Below are 25,707 nucleotides of genomic sequence, written 5' to 3' on the forward strand. Positions count from 1 at the left end.
TACTTACTAGATTACCCATTTATTATGAAAGGATGTAACTCAGGAACAGGCAAATGGAAGAGGTGTGTGGGGCAGTGTGTGGGGAGAGGGTTACCCTATTCTCCACGTGTCCACCAACCTGGAAGTGCTCCTAGCCCTGTCCTTGTGCCTGTTTATGGAGGCTTTCTTACGAGTCATAAATGATTAAATCATTAGCCCTTGGTGATGGAATCAACCTCTAGCTCCTCTCCTCTCTTTGGAGGTTGGGGTGGGACTAAAAGTTCCAACCCTCTAATCACATGATTGGTTCTCTTGGCAACCAGCCTCCAACCTTTGGTGCTTCTAAAAGTCACCTCATTCACACAAGACACCTTAATCACTCTCAGCACCTATGAAATTCCAAGGGTTTGGGGAGCTGTGAGCCAGGAACTGTAGACAAAGACCAAAGAGATGTTTCTTATAAATCACAATATCCCGGGATGCAGTAAGTAAGCACGTATTGATTGAATGAATGAATGAATATCTGAAGATACATCTGCCTCGAGGCCCAGGCTCTAACCCCCTCCTCGGTGCTGTCTCTCACACACAGAGACCATTGCCAAATGGCCAGGGGCTCAGGCGCTGGAGCCAGCTTGTGGGTCCTGTTCTGGCTCTGCCAGTCTTCTGGTTATTTTATACTGCATCATACACTGCCCAGAAGCTTATGGCTTAAAACAGTGGCGACATTTATTTTGTTCAGGAGTCTGCACTTTGGGCAGAGCAGTCCTCATCTGGGGTGGCTCAGAGTAGGGGCTGGAATGGTCTGAAGGCTCAGTTGCTCACGTCTGGCATTTAATGCTGGCTGTTGGTTTGAGGATGTGTCTCCTGCCCACACAGGCCTCTCTGTGGGCTCAGTCTTCTTGTCACACAGGCCACCTCCCTGTGTGCTAGTTTGGGCTTCCTCACAGCATGGTGGCTGGGTTAAGGGGCAAGAATCCCCAGAAATCGCTCGCAGAAGCTGTTTTACCTTTTCTTACCTGCTCTCGGAGATGATGTAGCACCGCTCCCGCCATAGTCACAGACCCACACGGATCCAGGAGGAGGGAACGGAGGGGGTCAGTGTCACATGGTAATAAGAGCACGTGGGATGGGGGATATGTCGTGGTGTGGTGTGGCTGTCTTTGGAAAATACAATCTGCCACAGTTACTTCCTAGGAGTGTGAGCAAATTACTTAGTCTCTCTGTGCCGCGGTTTTTCCATCTGTAAAATGGGGATAACATCAGCAGGTACTTCACTGGTTATTTCTTTAGCAGTGACTGTAGTTCCACCTACAGGTCCCCCAGCCCCACGTGAGGCGTTGGTCCAGGTGTTCACCACGCTGCAGGATCCAGCCCCAGTTGCCCACCCACCTGCGTGCAATACAGGCAGCCCCTCACGGTTCAGAGGCCTTTTGAGGGTGGGGCTAGCAATGCGGAGGGAAGAGAGGACCTTGAGTGGAAAAGGCCTTTTCTGTCTGTGTTGTGTCATCCTTAGTTAGCCCTGCTCCCTTCAAAGGGGCAAGGGACAAGTATTGATGGAGATGTCCCAGGGCTAGGACTCCAGCAGGACTTCTCTCTCTGGGCCTGGGAGGGCAAACCCCACTAGGACCCCCGTCTTTATTCAGGGGAATCATGATAAGTGCATCATGAGCAGGCTGTGTTTGAGCTGCGGGGCTTTTTAAGAAGTGTTTGAGGGAGCGCCTTGCCTCTCCTCTGTCCTCCCACCTGCCTCCACCTGAGTCACTGTTCATCTGCCAGAAGGCTCACTCCCCAGCCCAGTCTCTCAGGCCCTGGCGAGGAATCCCAGGGTGTGCTCGTCCTGGCCCAGGTTGGGGCTGCTCCTCAGCTTGGCATTGGCGGGGGCCCAGGAAGAATCTCAGTTTGCTTGAGCCCAGCCTGGCGCTAGCTCACATCAAATGCTGCCCTCATTCTCTAAAGGAAGGGCAGACGTATTAACGGCCTGGCCTCTGGGTTTGAATTCTGCCTCTGCCACCTACCAGCCCTGTGACCTTGGGCAAGTTCCTTAACTTCTCTGTGGCTCCATTTCCTCACCGGGAGAGAGGACGTGGTGGTGGCAAGGATTAAATAAAGTAAAAAGTGTGACGTAACTCTTTCATGGGAGATTCTCGAGACATGAGTGCTGGTATTCTTTATAGATGAAAAAAACTGAGGCGGAGGGCATTGAAGTGGTTTCTCCTCCGCTATATTTAATGTCGGGACCAGGGCCGGAACCTGTGTGTTCTGACACCAGGTGGTTGTTCCTTATCTCCTGCAAGACCTAGGATTCCCCCAGCCCCCAATCCCTTATGCCAGGGGGCAGAGCGGCTGTCATCTGAGAAATATAAGCAAGATGCCCCCTTTTCTTTCTTGCAGTACCCAAAGTTGTCTGCAGAGGGTGCCGATGCCCACACCAGCCCATTCAGGAGAGGCTCTGCAGGTGTAGGGGAGGGTTGGGAGTGACCCAGCTGAATGGAGGGAGGGCGGAAAAACTGGCTCTGTGATCTCCTTTAGTGAGATCTCCCTCAAACAGCTCCTAGTGCCCAAGACTTCCTGCAGATAGTTCCAGGGCCACCAAAGATAATGGGGGCATTGTAGTGGATTTCCTTCCAGTGTTTCTCACGGGTCCAGAGTCGTCAGGGGAGTTTGTTAAGCCTGCAGATTCCCTGGCCCCATCCCAGAACGATGGGATCAGGATTTTAGCAGGCCCACTGGCTAACACACCTATAGGTCCATGCCGGGCACCCCTCTGAAGGCTTCATGCATAGTAACTCATTTACCCCTCCCAATGATCTTCTGAGGTAGGTACTATTGTTATCCCCATTTTATAGATGGGGAGTCTGGTCTGAGACACAGAGAAATTGAGGGTCACACTGCTGGTAAGCAGCAGGGCTGGGGTTTAAACCTGTGTTATTCTAAGCCCCAGGTGACTCTCCTGCCCAGTGCATTTGAAAACCACTAATTTATAACCCTGGGCCTGTCCCCTTTCTTGCCTTCTTTTGCTTCCTTTTATTTGTCATTATTTTAAGTAGCATTTATTGTGCTTTTCTAATTATAGAAGTAAGGCATGCTTATTTCAGAAAACAAAATTCAGAAAAGCGCAAAGAGGAAATAAAAATCATGATCCTTAATCTCACCCCCTGAACGATATGGCACTCAACATAATATTTAGCTTGTTTTATTCCATTCAGAAATACACTGTAACTGTTTCCCCCCATCATTACATGTATTTCTACACCTACTTTATATTGGCTGGAATGGACTCAGTTGTTGGGAGGTACGATCTTTCTTGAACCTACCCTGTCGGTAATTTAGGTCATTCCCATAGTTTCATAGTTATGACAGCAATGTGCCGGAGACCCTCAAAAGTACAACTTGGCACACAGCTCTGATTTTTTTCTCCTTGGGATGGTGTGGAATTGGGAGCAGAATTGCAAGGTCAAAAAGGAGGCATATTGGGACACCTGAGTGGCTCAGTCGGTTAAGCATCTGCTTTTGGCTCAGGTCATGATCTCAGGGTCCCGCATTGGGCTCCTTGCTCAGCGGGGAGCCTGCTTCTCCCTCTGCTGCTCCCCCTGCTTGTGTGCTCTCTCTCTCTGACAAATGAATAAAATCTAAAAAAAAAAAATTAAAAACAAAAACCAAAAAAACCCCAGAAAACATGCGTATGAAAAAACAAACCTCTTTATTAAAGCTTAATATATATACAGAAAAGTGCACAGATTTTAAGTGTATGGGTGAATTTCCATAAACTTGATACACCCATGTAAAACCAACACCCAGATCCAAATTTCCTCCAGCAAAGTTGTATGTTGGTCTCCTTTGAGTTTTCTTAAGATTAAAGCACAGATTCTTTGCTTAAAAGAAGAGTGGATGGAAGAACCATCTGGAGTCAGGCAGTGGAAGAGAGATCCTGGTCTGCCCTTTCTGGGGCAAGACAGACTTCCCTTCAGAGTAGAAGAGGTAGTTGCTGGCAGGACTGGGATCAGTGTCTGAGCTCCAAATAGTTTAAGAAAGTTTTAAAGAAATGAGCCTTTGTAGCTGCTACTGTTTCTGCTTGCTTTTGCTATTTTTTTTCCAAAGCAAACCATTCGTATATTTAACATTTTTTTCTTTAAATTATAACATGTTCATGGCAAAAAAAAAAAGACCCCAAGAAAACAAAACAAAACAAAACAAAAACAAGCAGCACAAAAGGATATAAAGTGAAAAGTCCCTTCCCCCCAGATTTCCAGTTCTGGTCCCATTCTTTAGAGGTAACTAGTCTTGGACCATTGCTTATGTTACATTCCAGAAATTATCTAGGCATGTATAAGAATTTACGTATTTATTTAAGGGGTACCTGGGTGGCTCAGTTGGTTGAGCGTCCAACTTTTGATTTTGGCTCAGGTCATGATATCAGGGTGGTGGGGTCAGGCTCCTGCTGGGCGTGGAGCCTGCTTAAGATTCTCTCTTTGCCTCACCCCTTCCCTCTCCCTCTCTAAAAAAAAAAAAAAAAGAATTTACATATTTAAACTAATGAGATCCTACTATATGAGCTGTTTTTTTTTTTTTTAACTTGAGTTCTTAGGTTATCTTTATATAGCAACACATATAAATTCTGCCTCCTTTTCAGTGGCTCCATAGTATTCCATCTTTTTTTTTTTTAAGATTTTATTTATTTATTTGACAGAGAGAAAGCACAAAGCAGGGGGAGCAGCCGAGGGAGAGGGAGAAGCAGGCTCCCCACTGAGCAAGGAGCCGACACGGGGCTCGATCCCAGGGCTCTGAGATCACGACCTGAGCTGAAGGCAGATGCTTAACCTACTGAGCCACCCAGGCACCCCCATAGTATTCCATCTTATGCTTGTTTTCCAGTATAGTTAAATGATGGTCATTTAGGTTATTTTTTGTATTTGCTGTTTCAAACAATGGTATAATTAACATCTGTATGCATAGATCTTGTCAACTTGTATGAGTTTACATGTGGAATAAATCTCTGAAGACAAAACTGTTGGCACGAAGGGTATGTGTACTTAAAATTTTGATAGATATTGCCAAATATCTACACTAATGATGGAAGTCCTGTTTCCTTATATTCTCATACCATTGTCAAGGTTTCTTTTAACTTTTACTGTTTGATGGGTAAAAGTGATACCGTGTTATTATTTAAGCAATTTTATTTATCTGTCTATTTATTTATTTTAAAAAAGATTTTATTTATTTGAGAGGGAGAGGGTGAGCGAGCGAGAGAGCACGAGCAGGAGGAGGGGCAGAGAGAGAAGCAGACTCCCGCTGAGCAGGGAGCCCGATGCGGGGCTCGATCCCAGGACCCTGGGACCATGACCTGAGCTGAAGGCAGCCGCTTAACCTACTGAGCCACCCAGGCGCCCTGTTTAAACAATTTTAAGTTGTGGTACGTTTGACAGTGGTTTAGTCCATAGCATGTGTTGCTAGCAGTTCTCTTGGTAGGCTGGCTGTACTGAGCAGATCAGAATAAGCCGTGCAGTCATGGGTCAGGAGTCCGGTTTTCACTAGCATTGCTCTTGCATATTTTCATCATCATCTTTTCAGAACTTGTGCAATGGGAAATTCAGTCTGGCCCTTGAGATAGCGCGTGTGGGGAAGTGATCAGTGCATCCTAAATCACAGTGCAGATCTTAGACGTCATTTTGTCTCGATCCCAAAGTGTGGATTTCTAACTAATGGGTGTTGGCTGGCTCTGAATGCCATTGTACCCTGTTTTCCTGGAGATCAGAGTGTCCTTCTCTGCCACTGTCCTTTGTCCTCACTTGACTTATGAAGGAAGCAGGGGTGAATCTCGCCTCCCCTTTGAGGAAAGGTCAGCGGAATCCCCAAAGAAGTATGTGGCCTGCTCAAGGTGGTTCAGTGGGCAAGGCGGGAGGAGAGCTGAGCCCCCGCTGGTCACTACCAGTGCCAGCTCCTGTGGTGTGGAGCAGGGTCAAATGATCTAGTGCCTACTTCTCCAGGGGCCTCTGTTTTCTGAGCTTCCCATCACTGCTCATCCCCATGCCTGGGAAAGGAGCTTGTCTCCTCTTTCAGCTCCCACTAGTGGTTGTGAGGACAGAGCTGCAAGCAGGGGAAACCACACGGTCGCTCTCTTCCCTCCTGCCCCCCCCCCCCAGGGCCTGCAGACATGGTGCAGGGGCTGTTGGCAGGTGCTTGGACTGCTTCCTCCGCTGATCCCAGCCGGCGTTCTCAGCTCCGCATTCCTCTAAAGCCGGTGGCTCCCCTGGAGTTCTGTCCTGGGCTTGGGGTTCTGGCTGGAACTTGTCCCTCCGCTGGACCAGGAACACCCACAGGCCTCCACTGCAGAAGCCAGGGCCTTGTGATTTGGTGACCCCAAGTTGGCTCTGTGGAAGGGGCAAGGAGCAACCTCAGGAGAGAAGTAGCCCGTCTCGCCTGGTGTTAGAAGGACTCGGGCACTTGCTCTTTCTGACTTCATCCTTGTTTTCTCTTAGCTGTTGAGCTGTGCTTTGCTTCCAGGTCTTTAATTTCCCTGTCTGTAAAATGGGCACTGCATGAGTTGGGCCCTTGTGTAGGTCGCTGAGTTAGTGGGGCAGGTTTGATCTGGTGATCGGCACTTGCCGATGCAGATCGTCATATAGAACAGTGACTGATACCTCAGTCTCTGGCGTCCGACCTAACTCGGCCACCATTGTGCTGGGCAAATTTCGTCAAGTTCCTTGAACTTTCTGTGCCTCAGTGTCCTCATCTGTAAAATGGGGGTAACAATGGTATTATCTCAGAGGTGGATCTGAGACTGAGAGGAGCTAAGTGGTTAGGTCGGCACCGCTCATAGTAAACTCCCAGATACAGGCGCTGCCCTTGGCCCCCCGGTCCCCATGGCCTGTCCTTGTCTCCGTTCTGACGGCTTGGCCATCTGAGTCAGCGGAGGTCTGGGAGGAAGCGGGGCTGTGCTTGGTGGGGGTAGGAGGGCTGGGCCTGGCTCACAGCGTGCTTCTCTTTTCTCTGACTCATGGTCTTTCCCAGAGAGTGCGCAGACCCCTCACCACCCCCTCCACGCAGAAGAGGAACTGAGGGGTCGGAGCAGGGGCGACAGGAAGTTGGGCAGGGCCAGGGGAGGGGGCAGAACTGTAATAGATACTAGTTATAACAGCTCCCATAATGGTGTGGGAGCCCTGTGCTGAGTGTTTACATTCATTTATAATCTGGTGAGCTTGCTGGCAACCACCATATTACAGAGGAGGAAACCGAGGCCTCCGGGGTTAGGTTACTTGTTGGAGGTCACATGGCTCTAAGCTCAGGAGACTGGAGCTGAGGAAGGGAGAGTGGAGGATGCTCTAGATTGGCTCTCACCTCCCTCTAGAGCTCAGAGAGTAAAGTATAAGCCATGTGGGAACCTCCCTTCTCTCTCTGCAGGCCCTTACTCTGAGGAGTGAGGAGGGCATGGGTCCGCCTGGACTCTCCAAGGTTCCCGGATCTGAGCGGCTTCCAGGACGTCCAGGGTGCTGTGAGTTCTGTGTTTCTTCCTGCTGATGCCGCCAGGCCGCCCCTGCTCCTTGGCCAAGGATCTGAGTCGCATAACTCCTTGTCTTTTGTGGTTACCATGCAAGACACCAGAACCCCAGGTGGGAGAATCCAGCCTCCGGGTGGCAGCAGCTGAGGCCTTGAAATGTCTGGCCCCTGGGCCGCCCTGCTGACCTCCAAATGCTTGGGCCTGGGCCTGCATCCCTCCTGGGCTGTGGCCTCTCACCTAGTGTCCACCCGGGTATCTCTGTTGACTGTGAGGGCCTGCGTGAGAGCATCTCTCAGCTGCTTCTTCCCCTAGAATACGATGATGGATAACATGAAAACATGGTCACGTGTGTGGACAGATAAGACTAGATGACGGGTGGTTGGAAGTGCCCCAGCTTGTGGGGGTAACCCCACTTCATTCTCTCCCACACGAAAGACGGCAGATGGTGCTCCAGTGATGGGTTCACTAGGAAATCCCTCTCATTGATAAAAAAGTAGGTAATTTGCAGCAGGAATTGTGCTGTTAGTAACCTGCATGGTGCCCAGGCCTGGGCTCTCACCTGGTGCTCTCTGTACCCGGAGCAGTGCTGGGCCTGGAACTGGAGTTGGTGTGGGGAGGGACAGGCTGAGTGGCCCGCCGGCTTTTCTCACCTGCGCTCCTGCACCCACCGAGCTCTTGATCTTAGCTGGGACTTCCTCAGTGGAGACTGAGAGGAATCCTACTGGCTTTAGGAATAATGGGATATATACCTGCCTCTTATAGGCCCAGGGATTGCCTGGCTCCAGGAGTTTTGATGATGTCCCAGAGACCTGCTCTTTCTCCTGTTCCCGCCCCTGCTCTCCTCTGTGCCGTACGTCCATCCTGTGGTTTAGCAGCCTAGGCGGGAGAGAGGGTGTGCTCTGGGAGTGAGGTCCGCGGAGTTCTCCTGCCCACTTCCGAGTGAGTCACTGCGGCCAGCAGGGTGGGCACCCTGGTTAGTCAGGCTGGCCAGGTGCTCCCTCTGGGGGTGCATGGAGCACAGAGCTGTTTTACCCAGAGGGAGGCCAAATGGACGCAGGGCAGGCAGGACCCCAGGCGTCCATGCTATCCGCTGAGCATCTCCTGGGTGTGGGCTGGGTGCAGTGTGGGGAGGGGTCTGGGTGTGGAGTGGACATCTAGCAGGAAGCCAGTGGTCAGATGCAACCCCAGAGGGTGGGCCACACCATCCTGCCTTTCCTGGTGAAGGTGGGGGCGGAGGATGCGGCCGAACCGAGGGCCACCAGGCTTCTGCTGAGAGGCCAGCTGCCTTAGAGGAAAGGACCCCACGCTTGGCAGTCGCAGACCGGAACTGGGCCGGGCCCTGAAGCTGCTCCTGCGGCCCATCTCGGGAGTCACCTGCCACCCATGTGGCCTTCCCTGCTACGGAGGAGTCCAGAAAATAGAAATGCCCGTGCGCTTTGCCCATGACCTGGGGTGGGCCCCTCCCATCTGACGCCCGGAGTGTCAGTGGGCCCCGAACAGGAAGCTGTGGGGAGGGTGGGTCAGTGAGAAAGGCCAGGGCAACTGTATTTCCCTTTCTCCACTGCTGAGGGCAGGGCCCGGGCCCGGTGCCCCACCTGTGGTCCCCGGCACCCTGGCCCGTGCTGGCGCAGGTGCCACACCCTTCCTTGGGCTGTCATTAGTGAGCACCTGCTGTATGCCTGGCACGGTCAGCATGGGTGCATGCAGAGCTGAGGGCTAGCCTTGACTTCCAGCGGGAGAGAAACACCCTCGCACACAGGGGCCACCCACCCACCCCCGCCCTCGCCAGCATGAAGGGTGGCCCTGCTGAGCTCTGTCTAGACACTCGAGGGTGTCTGTGCCTGTGCATGTGTGTGTGGGAACGCACCTGCGGGCTTGTGTGCTGCCCGCGTGTGTGGGCGTGTGCACGTGGGTCTGTATCCCTGCGTGAGCCTGTGTCTCATGGGGCCTTACAGAGACACGAGATCACGGGAACGTGCAGTGCGTGTGCGCGTGTGCGTGGGCGTCTAAGGGCTCTTGTGTGAGCACACCTGTGTGCACCTGTGGATCCTGTGCATGTATACATACGCACGTGCGTGTGCCCCTGTGCGTGCGTGTGTACTCATGCCCACGAGTGTGCAGGCGTGGGACTGGTTCGTCTGGTGTGTGCTGAGCCCTGGTGGAGCAGGAAGGCAGAGGCCCGTCTTGGGCAGCCCTAGGGAGCGCGTGTGAGGGGCGTGTCTGCAGGCTCCTGAACCTTCCAGCAGGCTCTCCCCCTCACAGGCACATGGTGTGTGTGTGTGCCTCACCGCCCCGTGGGTTCTGGGAGGCCGGGGCTGTGTGGGACCGAGCTGCCAACTCGGGCTGTGGTGCAATCTGCCAGCTGAGCCCCTTCCGGAGCTGTGGGTTCCTCTGGGTGTGGGGAAGCTGCCCTCTGCGAACTCCCCTGCTGGCAGTCCGGGGGCCTCCGGGAGGGCAGGACACACCTCCCAGCCCTACGGCCTCACCCACAGGAAGTGCTGGGGTTGGGGGGCAGGCAATGGGGGAGGGGCCGCGCTGGGTGTCCCGCGCTACGCCTGTGGCCCCACCGACCCGGCTGCGCCGCCACGGCCCTTTGGCCAACAGCCCCGGGGACGTCGCTGGGACCCGGGGCCCGGCGGCTACAACCATGTTTCGCAGGAAGCGCAGTGTCTCCTTTGGGGGCTTCGGATGGTAGGTGACGAGGGAGGGCGGCTGAAGGGATGGGAGTGAACCTAGCCGGGAAGCCCTGCGTCTGCTGTGGCCGCCCGTGGGAGCGGAGGGCCCGGGCTGTGCCGGAGGCCTGGGGGGTGGGGGGCATTTCCCGTGCTGCGGCTGGATGGAGATGGGCTACCAGATGCCAGGCTTTTCCTCACTGTCCCTGGAGTAGGATCCAGTGAGAGCAAGCCTGCGCAGCCGGGGTTGAATGTGTGTGTGTAGTGCGTCTGTGCTGATTGTGGCCGCGTGTGTGGGGGGCATGTCTGCAGCTGCCCGTCTGGGCGCCCGTGTACGTACGAGGTGCGTGGCCGGCTGCACAGGTGTGTTAGGCGTGTGACCACGTGTGCGTTTCTGAGCAGGTGTCTGCACCCCTGGGCTTCCATAGCTTTGTGTGCTCTTATCCGTGTGTGCCGCCGTCTGCATCATCGTGTGTGTGTGACTTTGTGATGGGGGCGGCTGTGGCCCACTGGAGCTTTGGGCTGCCTCCGCTGGGGGGTGAGCTGTGAGGGGAGGGGCAGGCCTGTCTGCAGAGGTGCCCCCCGCCCCGGCAGCCAATCCCGGCTCTGTCCGAGCCTGAGCCGCTGGCTTTGTGCTCCAGCCTCTTGCCTGGGCCTCGAGGCCCCTTTTGCCACTAAGCTTCTGTGCACGACAAGGGAGAGGCGCTTCCCTCCCCAGGGGGCCAGAAAATGGGGAGACCGAGGTCAAAGACTTGTCTCCGGTTACCAGCTGCTGACAGCTTCCCCTCAGCTGGGGAACGGGGTCTAGCGGTTTTCATGATTGGTTTCCTTTCAGCTTCTGGGCATGGGGCGTTGTCAGAGAAAAGGTCCCCACCGCCGCAGGGAGGTGGCTGGGGGTGCCCTGGTGTGGAGGCTGGTGGGCTGACTGGCGGGCACCCAGGCAAGGGAAAGAGGGAGGGGCCGCAGGGGCTGGGAGGAGGTGGGCTCCGTCTGCTCCTCTGGCTAGTCACGCTTCTGCCTGGGTGCAGCTGTTGACTTCCCTTTCCCTTCTCTCTGCAGGCACTTTGCCTTCCATCCTTCGGCAGGAAGGAGTTGTGGGTGCTGCATGTTTGGCAGCTGGGGAGAGTGAGGATGGGATGGTGCTAGGGCTGGCACAGTGTGGCCTGGTGCCTGCTCACGGGCCCTCCCTGGCTCACCCCCCCCACCCCCCCGGGCCAAGGGGTTGCTGTGCTGAGTGTGGGCTCTAGGTTCGAATTCGGTCAGGCTGGCTGGGATCGCTACAGGGCGGGGCTCGGCCGAGAGAGGGTTTCCCCTAAAAGCCACACTCCTCTGGGACCCGTGGGGCAGGCGGGGGGACTGTGTGTGTGGCACATTGTGCATGCTCAGTCCATGCTTATGGAATGACTGAGTGCCCATGACAGGCATTTGGTTAGGGGCTCATTGAGTTTGAGGGGATGGCAGGGCTTCCTGGTGGGGTTGGAGGGTTAGAGTAGGCATCATCTGGAGATGGCTGTCAGCTGGGAGGGTTGGAGACTTAAGTGCAGATTCCTAGAGCCCTGGTCCACTCCAGACGGTGACCAGAATCTCAGGGCCTCCTGGTATTCTAGAAGCTCCATTGGATGCCAGGGTGGAGAACCAGTAGCATCAGGGGTAGACACGTGAGGAGAGGGAATGGGGTGGGGCAGGCGGGCAGTGGGGAGGAGAGAGGAGGCGCCAGGGAGAACCTAGGGAGTTTGGCTTTTTGAAATTGAAAAGCCCAGTGTCTCCGGCTGCTGCTCTGTCTCTGGTCTCAGTCCTGCTGAGGCCATCGGCCCTGCCCTCCCGGGGCCACACCCCAGCGTGGGACCCTGTGGACAGACTGCTGGCTAGTGTGGGTGTGGGTGCTGGGTCAGGGACTGCTGTGACCCACAGTACCACCCAGTGGTGCAGTGGTTGGGTTGAGAGGGCGCTGCACCAAGAGTCCCGGTTCTAAGCGCTGGCTCCACCTTGACTCATTGAGGAACTCAGACAGGATACTTCCCCTCTCCGGGTCTCAGTTTCCCCATGGGAAAGTGGGGGATTTCCACCTTATCCACAATGTAGGGATGTTGTAAGAATTAAAAGAGATTCCTTGAGAAAATATAAAATGTAAGGGCTTATTGTTAGGTAGCTCTGGGCTACAAATATTGCAGCAGAATGTGGGGATCTGCCCCCTGGATTCACCCTACCCCCATCTGGTGGGCTGAATGGGAGAGGAGGAATGTCTGCATGCCAGAGGCATTGGGGGGCCCCATGAGACCCTTGGGGACCAGTTGTGGAGGCTCCATGAAAGGGGCCCAGGATGCAGTGGGGAAGAAGCTGAGAGGGACCTGGGTCGGGAGCCTTGGGGTGTGGCTTGTTTTGCTGCTGGGCACTGAGATCAGAAGGCGTGGGGAGTTTGCTCAGAGCGAAAAGATCCCATCTCCCAGCTCAAGGGCTTGGTGCTGACCTGTGATTGCTGGGGCAGCTCTGTGTCCTCCCCGCATGGCCCCTGACACTGCTCCCATCCCGGGCTGCCCCATAGGAAGCCTGTGGCAAAGCTGAGAGGGGGTGGCTGAAAGCATCCTGGACGTGGCCCTGACGGTCATGCTGACGTGGTGGTGGTAACACGGGGTGGGGGGTGGTGATGCCGAAGGTGATGACACGGGGTGGTGGGGATACGGATGGTGATGGAGACAAGGTGGTGTTGCTGACATGGGGCTGGTGGTGACACTGGTGGGGGTGACCCCTAAGCAAGAGGAGACACTGACAGTGGGAATCTCGCCCACTTTCTGTCTCTAGAGAGAGGAAGGGGCCCCTTTTACCAGCCATAAGGGCTGGCATATGCAGAGCGTAAAAATAGAAGCGTAGCAGCCCTGCCGTGTCTTCCAGCAAGGGTGGGTGCAGGCTGGGATGGAGGGGCTGCGGGCCATACGGTCTGCCGTAAATGTGATCTTCCCTGCTCTGAGCTCCATGCCTGACATCCCACTTGCCCGTGCATGCTGGAGCCTGCTGTTGGGTTCTGTCTCAGGTGTGGGGTCTGTCTCCTCGTGTGGACTGGCAGCTCCCGGAACGGGGTGGGGGATCCCTGGGGCTGGCATCTTCCCAAAGCGGAAGCCCAGGGAGTATCACTGTGTTGAATGTCTAGCTGGCAGTGACTGATGGAGCCGGCTTGCAGAGCTCTCTTGTGGAGCGGGGGTAAGGAAGGAAAATGCTGTCTACACATGCTTGCAATCTTGGGGTGTGGAGTCAGAACCTGGATTTAGACTGGGCCAGTGATGTGATCCTTCTGAGCCTCCGTTTCCTCATCTCTAAAATGGGAGGAATAGCAGGACCTACCTCCTAGGGTTATGTGTGGCTCCAGCCCTCCCAGAGCTCACAGCCCTGCTTCCTGGGCTGGAGGAGAGCTCCCCTCTGTAGTGGCTGTCCCCTGCAGGGTCCTGTTGGCTTGGTGGTCTGGACTGGCCAAGAGACCTCCCCTGCAGATGCTAGGTGGGAGCCTTCAGCCTTAGCACTGACCAAAGCCTTTGTTTTTCTTTTGGCAGGATCGACAAGACCATGCTGGCGAGCCTAAAGGTCAAGTAAGTAGCCACTTCCTGTTATGTAGTGATCAGGGCTGATGGTAGGCCAGGGCTCCTCTGAGGCCCCCATTTCCCCCTGAGTTCTGGGAGACATGAATGGGGCTGTTGCGTTTGTCAGATTCTCCATCTCAGTCTTAGGGGCTTTGGATTGGAGAGGTTGGACCAGGCTCTTGATTCCTGGGGCATCTGGAGAAAGACAGGTGCTGGAATGCAAACAGCAGGTGTCACATGGATGGCAATGTGTTTAGCAGTGTCTTTTAGGCCATAACGTGGGGGTGTAAGAAAGATAATTATGTTTCCTATCATCTTGATTTTTACGTGAAGCCCTAGTTCCATCAGGCTTTCTGACATTCCTACCTACCTGGAAAATTGTGCCACATAGTTCTAGAACCTCATAAAACACCTCAGAGCGTGCGCGTGCATGTGTGTATGCGTGTGCGTGTGCTCGCGCACATGCGTGTGGTCAGTTGGTCATTGAGTCATCTGTTACCAGACACATGTCATCCTGGGAGCCCAGCCCTGGGGCTCCCTGAGGCTTCAGCACCAGATTTGGGGTCTTGGAATTGTCTGTTGTGCTTGGCCATATGTCTGCTCATCTGTCTGGGAAGCCCCGAGCAGACGCACCTCTCTCCTAGAACTTCCAACCGCTCTTCCATCACCATCTTTGCTCCTTTTCCATGTGTGTTTCTGGCCAAACCATTTTGTTTGCATCCTGATCCCCTTTCTGCTTGACTTTAACAAAATCAGCTTCCACCTTCATTCCTTCCCTGGGCAGTGAGTGACCAACCACCTGCTCCAACTGAGTGAATTGAAAAGGAGGGGAATTCTAGGAGGAAAAAATAGCATTGGTCACTAGCCCAAAATATGATCCTGCCATATGTGAATTAGCTTGTGCTTGAAAAATTCCTCCAATGAGTGTGCTTCTGTGGAAGCAGCTTTTCCCGCTTGTAACCCTCCATCTCAGCCGAAAGGTTTTCCAGGCCGGCCTCCCTCTGCCATGCCATTTGGTTGTTAGCACTAGCTGTGTATGCCCTGCGTACAGGTCCCTGGGTAAAGCATAGCCACTCCTGAGGGTTGGAATATCGGGCGTGAGGCTTCCCACTTCAGCCTGCTTTGCTCAGAAGGGTGAGGGTGAAGAGTTAGTGGGGCAGGGATGGATGGCAAACAGTCCCTGCTTTCTGAGAGCTTTCTGTCTCTGTGTAGAACTGGTCAGAGGTCCAGTGGGAGCCATCTCGGAAGACTGCCAGGGGGAGGTAGTTTCTATGGTAGCTCTTGAAGATGGGGTGGGACGATGGGTACACCTGTGCCTGTGCTGGTTGGTGTGGGGGGGTGGTGCCACAGCGCAGCACAGTGTTCAGGGCAAGACATTTAACTTCTCCTGACTTCAGTTTTTGTATCCTTTGTCCAGTGGGCACAACGATGTCTGATTTCCTAGAGCTTCTTATCTACAGATTGAGTGGGATTGAGGCATGAAGCGGGGTTACTAAGGGGTGTAGAGTGGTAGGAGTGGTTTTTTTCTGGTGCTATTTTGGGTCTCTAGTTCAATTTCACAAGCATTTATTGAGGGCCTGCTTAACTGGTAAAGATGATGTATGTAACCTGGAAGGGAACTGGTTACAAGGTGGTTGGGGACACTGGCCAGTGTTGAGGTTAGGACCCCAGTGTGGGTATCTGGGGGGCAGTTTGAGTGCTTTAGTCCTGGGGAGGTGGTGTTGAGATGATTGTTTGGGACAGTGTGGAGGATTGTATTCTTACTTGTGCCTGGCTAAGATCCTTCTGATTGCAAGAAAGAAAAACTGAGTGTAACCCGGTTAAGCAGAAATTATGGAGAAGATCCCAGGGTGTCTCAGGGAACACCTGAGAGAGGTGGAGGGGTTGAACAGGGACTGGAAACCCTCCCCAGCAAAATCCCAGCTGGCTTCTTTGCAGTAATTGCTAAACTGATCCTAAAATTCATACGGAAATTTAAGGGTAGTCTTGAAAAAGAAGAACAGAGTTTGAGGACTCTACTTCCTCATTTCGAAACTTACTACAAGTCTCTAGCAATCAAGAATTTGGTACTGGTGTGAGGACAGCCATATAGATCAATGAAACAGAATATAGTGTCTGGAAATAAACCCTCACATTTGTGGTCAGTTGATTTTCAACAAGTGTGTCATGACAATTCAATGAAGAAAAATAGCTTTTGAACAAATGGTGCTGGGATGACTGTATCCACATACAAAAGAATGAAATGGAGCCCCTCTTCACACCGTATACAAAAATTAACTTAAAATGGACTAAAGACCTAAATGTAAAAGCTAAAACTATAAAACTCTTAGAAGAAACCATAGATGAAAATCTTTGCGACTTCGAATAAGGCAGTGGTTTCTTAGATATGATACCAAAAGCATAAGCAACAACAGCAGCAACAACACAGTGATAAGTTGAACTTCACCAAAATTAAAAACTTTCGTCTTACAAAGGACACCATCAAGAAAGTGAAAAGATGGGGCACCTGGGTGGCTCAGTCGTTGGGCGTCTGCCTTCGGCTCAGGTCATGATCCCAGGGTCCTGGGATCGAGCCGCACATCGGGCTCCCTGCTCCGTGGGAGGCCTGCTTCTCCCTCTCCCACTCCCCCTGCTTGTGTTCCCGCTCTCACTGTGTCTCTCTCTGTCAAATAAATTAAAAAAAAAAAAAAAAGAAAGTGAAAAGACAAACCGCAGAGTGGGAGAAAATATTTGCAAATTACATATCTGATTAGAGACTCATACCTAAGATATATAAAGAACTGTTTCAACTCAATAAAATGATACAAAGACAAATAACACACTTAAAAAATGGGCAAAGGAGGACGCTTGGATGGCTCAGTCAGTGAAGCATCTGCTTCGGCTCAGGTCATGATCTCGGGGTCCTGGGATCGAGTCCCGCATCAGGCTCCCTGCTTCTCCAAAGAAAGTAAATGGACAGTAAGTACTGAAAAGATGTTCAGCATCATTAGCCATCAGGGAGATGCATATCAAAGCCACAGGTAGCTATTCCTTCACACCCACTAGAAGGACTATAATCAAAAAGAAGACAATGGCAAGCATTGGAGAGGATGGGGAGAAAATGGAACTGTCATATGCCGCTACTGGGAACGTAAACTGGTGCAGCCGGTTTGGAAAACAATCTGGCAGTTTCTCAAAAGGTTAAAGGTAGAGTTACCAAATGACCAGTAATTCCTTTCTTAAGTACATATCCAAGAGAAGTGAAAATATATGTTCATATAGAAACTTGTAACACAAATGTTCATAGCATTATTTTTTTTTTTCAAAGATAGGCTTCCACTGAGCAAGGAGCCCGACACGGGGCTCGATCCCAGGACGCTGGGATCATGAACTGAGCCAAAGGCAGATGCTTAATGACTGAGCCACCCAGGCGCCCCTGTTCATAGCATCATTAATAATAAAGTGGAAACAACCCGGGGCACCTGGGTGGCTCAGTCAGTTAAGGGTGTGCCTTTGGCTCAGGTCATGATCCCAGGATCCTGGGATCCAGTTCCACATCAGGCTCCCTGCTCAGCAGGGAGTCTGCTTCTCGCGCTCTCTCCGCCCCCGCCCCCGTCTCCCTCTGCCCCTCGCCACTGCTCGTTCTTTCTCTCTCCCAAATAAATAAATAAATAAAGTCTTTAGAAAAAGGTGGAAACAACCCAAATGTTCATCAACAGACGGATGGGTAAACAAAAGGTGACATATTGATACAATGGCATATTATTTGGCCATCAAAAGAAATCAAGTACTGATACATGTTACAACATAGATGAACTTTGAAAACATTACGCTCAGCAAAAGTCATAAAACACCACACACTGCGTGATTCCCTTTATATGAAATGTCTGGAATAAGCAAATCCATAGAGACAGAAAATAGATCCGTGACGTCCTGGGGTTGAGGACATTGTTGGGGGGACCAAGGGGAGTGAGTGCTAAAGGATACAGGCTTCTTCGTGGGGAGCTGTAAGTGCCCCGGGCCTAGATAGTGGTAGCACCACCAACTTCGTGAACACAGCAAAACCCATGGAATTGTACAGTTTTAAATGGTGAATTGTGTGATCTATAAATTACGTCTCGGTAAAACTTAAAAAAGAGGCAGCATCTTACTGGCCCAGCCTGGGGTCAGTCAGTTTAGCTGGAGAGATGGGGTTTTATGGATAAACCACGGCTGCTGTGGCCATCTCTGTCTGTGGGAGGGGTTAGCTCCCAGACAAGGAGGTGGACTGTGGGCTGGGCAGACACCACAGGGGTCTTATCTAGCCACCCCCACTCCCCTTGGCACTAAAAGGGAGTTCGGTCCCCATTCTTCCATCCTTCCTCCCCCCATTGATAGCACCGAATACGGAGTTCTGCCTGGATGTGCAGGATGTGGCCCTGCTCACTGATGTGTCCATTGGGCCGCCAACTCCACAGGCTACAGCTCTCCTAGAAGCACCAAGAAGCCACTTTCCCTCTGCCTCTGCTGGGTGAGACGTCTTTCTCTCTACTAGTGTAGCCCCAAAAACACGCCCGGGCTGTGGCCTGTGCTTCCAGTCGCCTTAGCTCCTTCTCCAGGGACCTGGTCCTCTCCACACAGTCAGCCACGTACCTCCTGGAGCTGTCCCTGAGCCACACAACTCTGAAGATGGGGGTTCTGGCCCCAGCACTGTTGGGCACGTTTGTGTGATAAGTTGTCACACATTGCACGGTCTCCCTGAGGTTTCACAGCCACCTCCTGAAGCAGCTACCACTACTCCCTGCGTGTTACAGATGAGAAAATGGAGGCTCAGAGAGGTTAGGACACTTGGGTAAGGTCATGGAGCTGGAATTTGAATCCAGGTCTGTGCTTCTGGCTGGCTTAGTCTCGGCTGGAGCTGAGTAGTTCTCATCACCTCCCCCACCCTGCTTTCCCACTCTTGTTCCCCCCGATATGCATGGGGGCCTTGGCCACAGAATGCACCTCTACTTTCACAGCACATGCCCTTGCTGGAGACCCAGGTTGAGTGGCATGAGGCCCCTCACAGGCAGGTGGTGCAGGGGGCATGGAGCACACAGGAGCACTGGAGGGGGGTGGTGGCAGTGCACAAGAATCCTTCAGGTACCACCAAAATGTTCTAGAACCTTCTGGGGCTGCTCCCTATGTCCCTTCCTCTTACACACCCAGAGCGTGTGCTGAGAGTTTGCTGGGTTGTCCAGGATGGGGGAGCTTGCTGTTCTAGGGGGTTAGAATGCTGCATCAGTTCAGCTCACAATTACTGGGCACTTCTATCCCATGCCCAAAGCCAGGCCCTGGGGTTGGTAGGGGAAACAAAGATGAAAAAGACCCGTCTCTGCTCATGGAAGCTTACAGCCCTGCAGGCAGGCAGACATCTAGACAGACAATGCAGTGGAATGTGATGAGGCCTAGCAGAGATGTCCTCCAAGAGGATGGAAGGGGTTCCCTGCAGACTTGGTGATGCCTGAGCCATCTCAGGGGTGAGTAGGGTCAGCCCCCAGGAGAGAGAGGCGCTCTGGGTAACAGCAACAGTGCATAGACAGGTTAGAAACACAGGGGGTGGGAGGGATGTGGGGCCGGTACTACTACAGATGGAATACTGGGGTGGGGGCTTGGGGGCAGGCGGGTCTGCCTCTGGGAGTATGGGACAGCTGTGCGAGGGACTGAGCTGGCTTCTCCAGGTGAGTGGGAGCCATTGAAGGCTTTTAAGGGGAGTAGGACACAGATTTGAGTGTCCCCTCCCCCCCCCCCAGCTGCTGTCTGCTGACTCATTGGAGAGGTTGGAGGCTGGGGTGGGGGCAGTGGGGTTGGAGAGAGTGGACAGATTGGAGAGTTAGAGGAAGTGGTCTCCCCAGGCTGGATTGGTTTGGGTGTGGGAGGTGAGGGCAAGGGAGGGGTCAAGGTGAAGACTTTCAAGTTTCCAGTTGAGTTCTTGGGTATATGTTGGTCCCATTTATGGGGATGAGGGAGTAAGGCTCTGAATACATAATCTCTGCTCCCCCTTTCCCTTCTTCCCTCTTCACATGACTGGTTTAGATCCTGACTCTCATACCTACCCGCTCATGGAGGGGGCAGAGGAGAGGGATAACATGTGGAGGGTTGCAAGAGTTGGTCTGTGGTCAGGAAACAGGCCGGGCAGTGCCTGTGGTGGTCCTGGCTCTCAGCTCCCCCTGCTCAGCCCCTAGGGAACCTTTGGCAGGTGGGCTCCAGGTAAGCGCTGGCTGGTGCTTGGCTGGCCCTGGCTGGACCGTGCATGGAGGGAACCCACTTTCAGACACCTTGTGGGCCCTGAGCCTGAACACTGCTGGCGTGTGTAGGGGTGTGTAGGCCTGTGTGTATGCTTGCTTGTGCAGGTGGACATGAGCTTTGAGGGCCCATGTGGGTGACTGTGTGGTGCCTTTTTTGGCTTTAGCGAGTTCCTATGGTAACCACGAACATGTCTCTTTTGGGATCTGGAGTCTCAGGGCGTGAGTGGCTCCAGGGAGAAGCAAGGCGGGCGGGTACTTAGCTGACAGTTGGGCTGTGGCCTGATTTCATTGCCAGGCAGGCACCGGGGATGCACCTGGAGGTGCCATTTGCCAGGCGGCAAGTCTGCAAATTCCAGGGGTTTGTGTGTTCCTGGCCGTCATCCCAGCCGGTCCCCGCCATGCCTAGGAAGCCCTGGTGAGTCCCTGTTCTGATTTATTGATGGATAAGCAGCTCCCTGGGTCTTGACCAGGTCTGGTGGATATCTGCTGGTGGGCAGCAGGGTGCTGGCTGGCAGCTCTGGCCAGTGGGCACTGGGCATTGGGCTCTTCTGAGATGGGTATGGGCCAAGGGCAGGCGGGTTCCTGGGGCCCTGTGAGGGTGTTTGCCATGTGGCTGGTGAGCTGAATGGCCCTTATTGACCCCATGGGACAGGGCTAAGTGTGTTACCATGACAAACAAGGGCAGGGAAGCAGGATAGCAGGATGCCTGGGCCCAGCTATCCTTGGGGGAGCCCTCTCACCCCACTTAGCTCCCTGAAAGCATCCTTCGATCCCCAGGTCTCTGGCCATGTGCTTGAGCTTCTTCACAGGTCTCCCCAGGCCTAGAGGCCTGCTGGCCTGACCTGATGAGAAGACCCAGGGTCCCACGAAGAGGAGGCCGGAGGGCTCTGCTTGGCTCACCAGGAGCTGGATTTGGCCAGGACCGGGAAACAGTTGCTCCTATGGGCTTTGGAGAGAGGTTCTGACCCCTTCACATTGTGCCTTCCATGTGCTTACTGTCCATACACTATGGACCCCTGGGCGTGTCAGGACCCCCACTGCCCTCAGAGAGGCTCCTGCTGGACAGGGGCCCAGGCAGCATTCAGAGATGCCTGGGAGTGTGGGGGGGTGCTTCCTTCTATTTCCTGCCTCCTGCTGGCCCCTCTGGGGCTGGGACCAGGGAGTGGGGACGCGAGTGCTGGGAGGGGATGTAGGTGGCCCCTCTGGCTTGTGCTGGGAGGGCCGTCTAGCTGTTCCCTCTGCCTGGAGGGGCCCCTGGTGAGACTCTTCTGGGGCAGGGGCTGTGGAGCAGGGGTTGCTGGGTCTGGCTGGGGGGTTGTGGTCTTGCTGAAGGGTAAGGGAAGCAGGGAGGTGGACGTTCTGTGCTTTTTCCAGACCATCTAGGCCCTCCCTTTCTAGAAGCAGAGTCCAGAGCTTAATCTCCAACAGCTTTCCCTGGGGGCATTGGGAGGAGTGGGGAGCCTTTAAGAGAGATCTCCAGATCTCTGGAGTCCTTGAATCCTAGAACTTGAAATTAAAAAAAAAAAAAATTAGCGACTATGCAGATTCTTTGTGCCCCTGAAACTAGTCACTGAGCCTGAGCTTGGTTACCTCCAGTGATGGGGAGCTCATTACTTTGTAAGGATGCCTATTCTGTTACAATACAGCTCTGATTATTCAAAGCTGACCATTCTTTTCTTTCTTTCTTTTTTTTTTTTTAAAGATTTTATTTATTTGACAGAGAGAGATACAGTGAGAGAGGGAACACAAGCAGGGGGAGTGGGAGAGGGAGACGTAGGCTTCCCGCAGAGCAGGGAGCCCGATGCGGGGCTCGATCCCAGGACCCTGGGATCATGACCTGAGCCGAAGGCAGCTGCTTAACCGACTGAGCTACCCAGACGCACCTGGAAGGTGGTTCTTGTTTCTTATGTCTCCTCTTCTCCCTGGCCCCTTCAGCTGTATTTGTGATTTCTCCCAGCCTGGGCTAATCTTTGTTGGAAAGAATCAGGTTTTCCAGGCTTCATCTCAAAGCCTGGCCAGGGGGGTTGATCTGGGCAGCCTGCGGGAGCCTGGTGGACAGGAGAATGGACAACTAGAGGTCATGGGCATCAGCCTCCTTGTTTACAGATCAGTTCATGGGACCCCAAGGGGGGATGTTCCTAAGTTGAGGTGGCACCGCACAGAGGTGGGGGATGCAGGACCAGAATGAGAGGTCAGCGGTCCGGCTCCGAGCAGTGTCTGGCTCCTTTCCTGCTTCCCCAGCAACCCCTCGGTCTTCACTCCTTTCTGACGTAGCACGTCGTCTCGTCTCCTCTTTCTTTTTTAAGATTTTATTTATTTATTTGCCAGAGAGAGAGAGAGAGAGTGTGAGAGCACAAGCAGGGGGAGCGGCAGGCAGAGGGAGAAGCAGGCTCCACTAAGCAGGGAGCTCGATGTGGGACTCGATCCCAGTACCCTGGGATCATGACCTGAGCCGAAGGCAGACGCTTAACCGACTGAGCCACCCAGGCGTCCCACGTCTCCTCTTTCTGAAGAGGCCTGACAGCTGCAGGGATGTGTCAGGGCCAAAGACAACCACAGGCAGGGGTCTGGGTGTACACAGCACCACAGCCAGGATGCTGTCTGTCTCACCACATCTTCCACTGTCCAAGAGAAGCTGGAAATCTGGAATTTTAGGAAAAATCTTGACAGCTAACTCAAGCTGCATGTGGCCTGCCTTGCAGGCCAGATTCAGCACAGGGGTCACCAGTGGGCCCCCCTGTTCTGGGGCTGTCATCCCTCTTAGGTTTCCCCATGGCTGACTCCTTAGTCTCCCTCCCAGGTCACCCCCTTCCTGGTGCGCTCACCCCCACCTTCAGCTGCTCATGGATCATTTCCTGCTCTGTACCCAGACTGCACTCACTCTCAATTAACCTTTTCTGTCTTCCAGTAGAGTTCTTTCTCTGTCACCGGGTTGTGAAGTCCCTGAGTCACGGGGTCCTCTCCTGCCCTCCTCCCAGTTCAGGCCCATTATCTCTGGCCCAGACAGTGACAAAGACTCTCTAATTAACCTCCTCCTCAGGCCTCTGCCAGCTCTTAGTAATCCGTCACCCCAAAGCCATCTCTAGCTCTGCCCTCCCTGCGCCCATGGCAGGCTTTGTCGGTGCTGATTCCATACAGGCTTGTTCCAGGGACAGTCCCCGCCCCACGTTGGTGGGGGGCTGGGCAGTCTCTGGTTGTGTTGATTTTCCAGCGACTTCTCTTTCTGGCATTAGCATCCACGAACAGTCTTGGGTCCACTGCAGATAGTTGGAGCCTTCCCTCCCTGCCAAGGCCATGGTTCCTAGACTTTTGGCACTTTGCTGTCACCTGGGAGGCTTTAAGAAATTCTCATGCCTGTCTTGTTAATTTTAGCCACTCTGATGGGTGTGAGGCGGTATCTCACTGTGGTTTTGATTTGTATTTCCCTGATGCCAAGTGATACTGAAAAAAAATAAAAAATAAATTCTCATGCTCAGGTTTTACCCAGTTCCAGAATTGGAAATCAGAATGCCCGGGGTGGGACCCAGCATCAGCATTTTTTTGTTGTTGTTGTTGTTGTTAAGATTTCCAGGTGATTCTATTTTTTTTTTTTAAAGATTTTATTTATTTATTTGAGACAGAGAGAATGAGAGAGACAGAGAGCACATGAGAGGGGGGAGGGTCAGAGGGAGGAGCAGACTCCCCGCAGAGCAGGGAGCCCGATGTGGGACTTGACCCCGGGACTCCAGGATCATGACCTGAGCCGAAGGCAGTCGCTTAACCAACTGAGCCACCCAGGCGCCCCTATTTTTTTTTTTTAAGATTTTTATTTATTTATTTGACAGAGAGAGCGAGAGAGGGAACATAAGCGGGGGAGTGGGAGAGGGAGAAGCAGGCTTCCCGCGGAGCAGGGAGCCCGATGCGGGGCTCGATCCCAGGACCCTGGGATCATGACCTGAGCCGAAGGCAGACGCTTAATGACTGAGCCACCCAGGCGCCCCCAGGTGATTCTAATATGCAGCAAAATTTGGGAACCCCAGTCCCAAGGGATGAGCAAGTGTGATGCTTGTCAATGGTTCAGGTCAGGTTGGATGTTAAAATGGGCTCCAGGTGGGTGAGTCACTCTAGGTCAAGGTTTCTATTGACATCTGGGGCTGGATAACCCTTTGTGGTGGGGGCTGTCCTGTGCATTGTAGATATTGAGCAGCATCTCTGGCCTTTGCTTACGAGATACCAGCAACCCACCCTCTAGCACTGACAATTGAAAATGTCTCAAGACATTGCTGAATTTTCAGGGTGAGGGAGTATAGAAGCTCTCCCACCCCACAGAGGACCCCTGCTCCAGGCCTAGCCAGGCTCACCTTCCCAGTGTTCCAAAATATGCACAGAACCAAAGGTTGCCAGACAGTGAATCCCATCTTAGTGGTTAACGTGTGGGCTTTGGAATCAGGCAGTTTTAAATCCTGACTCCACCATCTCGATGACCTTGGGCAAGTTATTTAAACTCTCTGTGCCTCAGTACATTTCTAGGGTTTTTTTTTTTTTTTCCCTCTTTTCTTACAACCTCCTCTTGATCTTTAGCTCCAGCCAGATGGTGTGACTTGCTGTTTTCTGGCACTTTTTAGCCTTGACGTCTTTGCTGATGTTGTTCCCTCAGCAGGAAATGCCTTTACTTCTTCCTGCCCTGCGGCGGTCCAGTGGTTTCTGCCTGCGCCCCTTTCCCCTTGAAGTCTGAGGCTCGGGGAGCCTCTCAGGTGCCCAGCCCGACTTCGTCACAGTTTGTTGTTCAGGTGAGGTGGCTGACCCCTCCCTGCCTCGGGCTGAGCTGTGAACGCGCAGGTGACCGCAGTGTCGTCTCCACCCCATGCCCCACTCATTCTTAGAGGGTGGAGTGGGCGGAAATCCGTGCCTGGCAGGCCGCAAAGCCGCATAACTGACTTTGGAGCCCTGCCCTGTGGTGTGTGTGTGTGTGTGTGTGTGAGAGAGAGAGAGCGAGAGCGAGAGAAAGAGAGCGAGCGAGAGGGGGCAGTCATTGCCACTTTCTTGGTTACCTCGCTGCGAGCAGACACCATCTGGAATAGAGGATCTTTGGGCCACAGGCTCTCCAGGCCCATTTCTGGGCCCAGAAAGAGGACTTAAAGGGGCCTGAGCCTGCCACGCCCTGTCCAGACGCCCCTGCCAGCCCAGCCGAGGCTGCACCAGGGGGTGCCCAACCTGGCTGCTGCGCAGGCCCGCCCTGGGCGTCCGCTTCCTCAGGCCCAGGTGGGGCCCAGGAGACCTGGCTGTTGGCAGGGCCAGATGCGGTGCCGGTGAGGCAGCCGTGTTTGTGGCTCTCTCCCCTCAGTCTCGATTCCGTGGGTAGGTTCGTGTGCTCTGGGTGACCCCGTGCAAGCTACACAACCTCTCCGTGTCTCAGTTTCCTTATCCGGGGATAATACATGTAGGTACTACTGTTGTGAGGTTTCAAGGAGATAATCCAGGTGAGGCGTGGGGTACCCTGCCTGGTACCTAGTTCGTGCTCGGTAACTCTTACCTGCCACAGGATTTCCGGTGTTAGTAATCACAGTCCTGGCCTGTGTGGACTCTGATCCCCATGTGACAGGCCCGCATGCGCGCAGCCACACCCCAGGGGCAAACGGGACCCATAGGCAGCCAGAGCCAGGCCTGCGGCTGTCAGGCATGGGCAGCTGCTGTCACTGAGGGCACCTCCATGGAGTAAACCTACCAGGAGGGCAGGTGTGTGTGTGTGTGTGTGTGTGTGTGTGTGT

General features: G+C 53.5%; 1 protein-coding gene across 3 annotated transcripts in view; it reads left to right on the forward strand.

Annotated features, from left to right (window-relative positions):
• The window catches only part of RAP1GAP2 (RAP1 GTPase activating protein 2), a 172,485-nt gene that overhangs the window by 24,028 nt on the left and 122,750 nt on the right, over positions 1 to 25,707 (forward strand). For 2 of the 3 annotated variants that reach the window (XM_081805540.1, XM_081805542.1), the window contains one exon: positions 13,689 to 13,724. In XM_081805540.1, the coding sequence (XP_081661666.1) occupies positions 13,689 to 13,724 (36 nt within the window). Of the gene's footprint in view, positions 1 to 9,977; positions 10,166 to 13,688; positions 13,725 to 25,707 lie in introns of those variants that run through there. The other variant, XM_081805539.1, reaches the window with a different exon arrangement.

This window comes from Leptonychotes weddellii, chromosome 15, assembly GCF_054177405.1.
Source record: "Leptonychotes weddellii isolate Sample4059 chromosome 15, ASM5417740v2, whole genome shotgun sequence".
NCBI classification, from domain to species: Eukaryota; Metazoa; Chordata; class Mammalia; order Carnivora; family Phocidae; genus Leptonychotes; species Leptonychotes weddellii.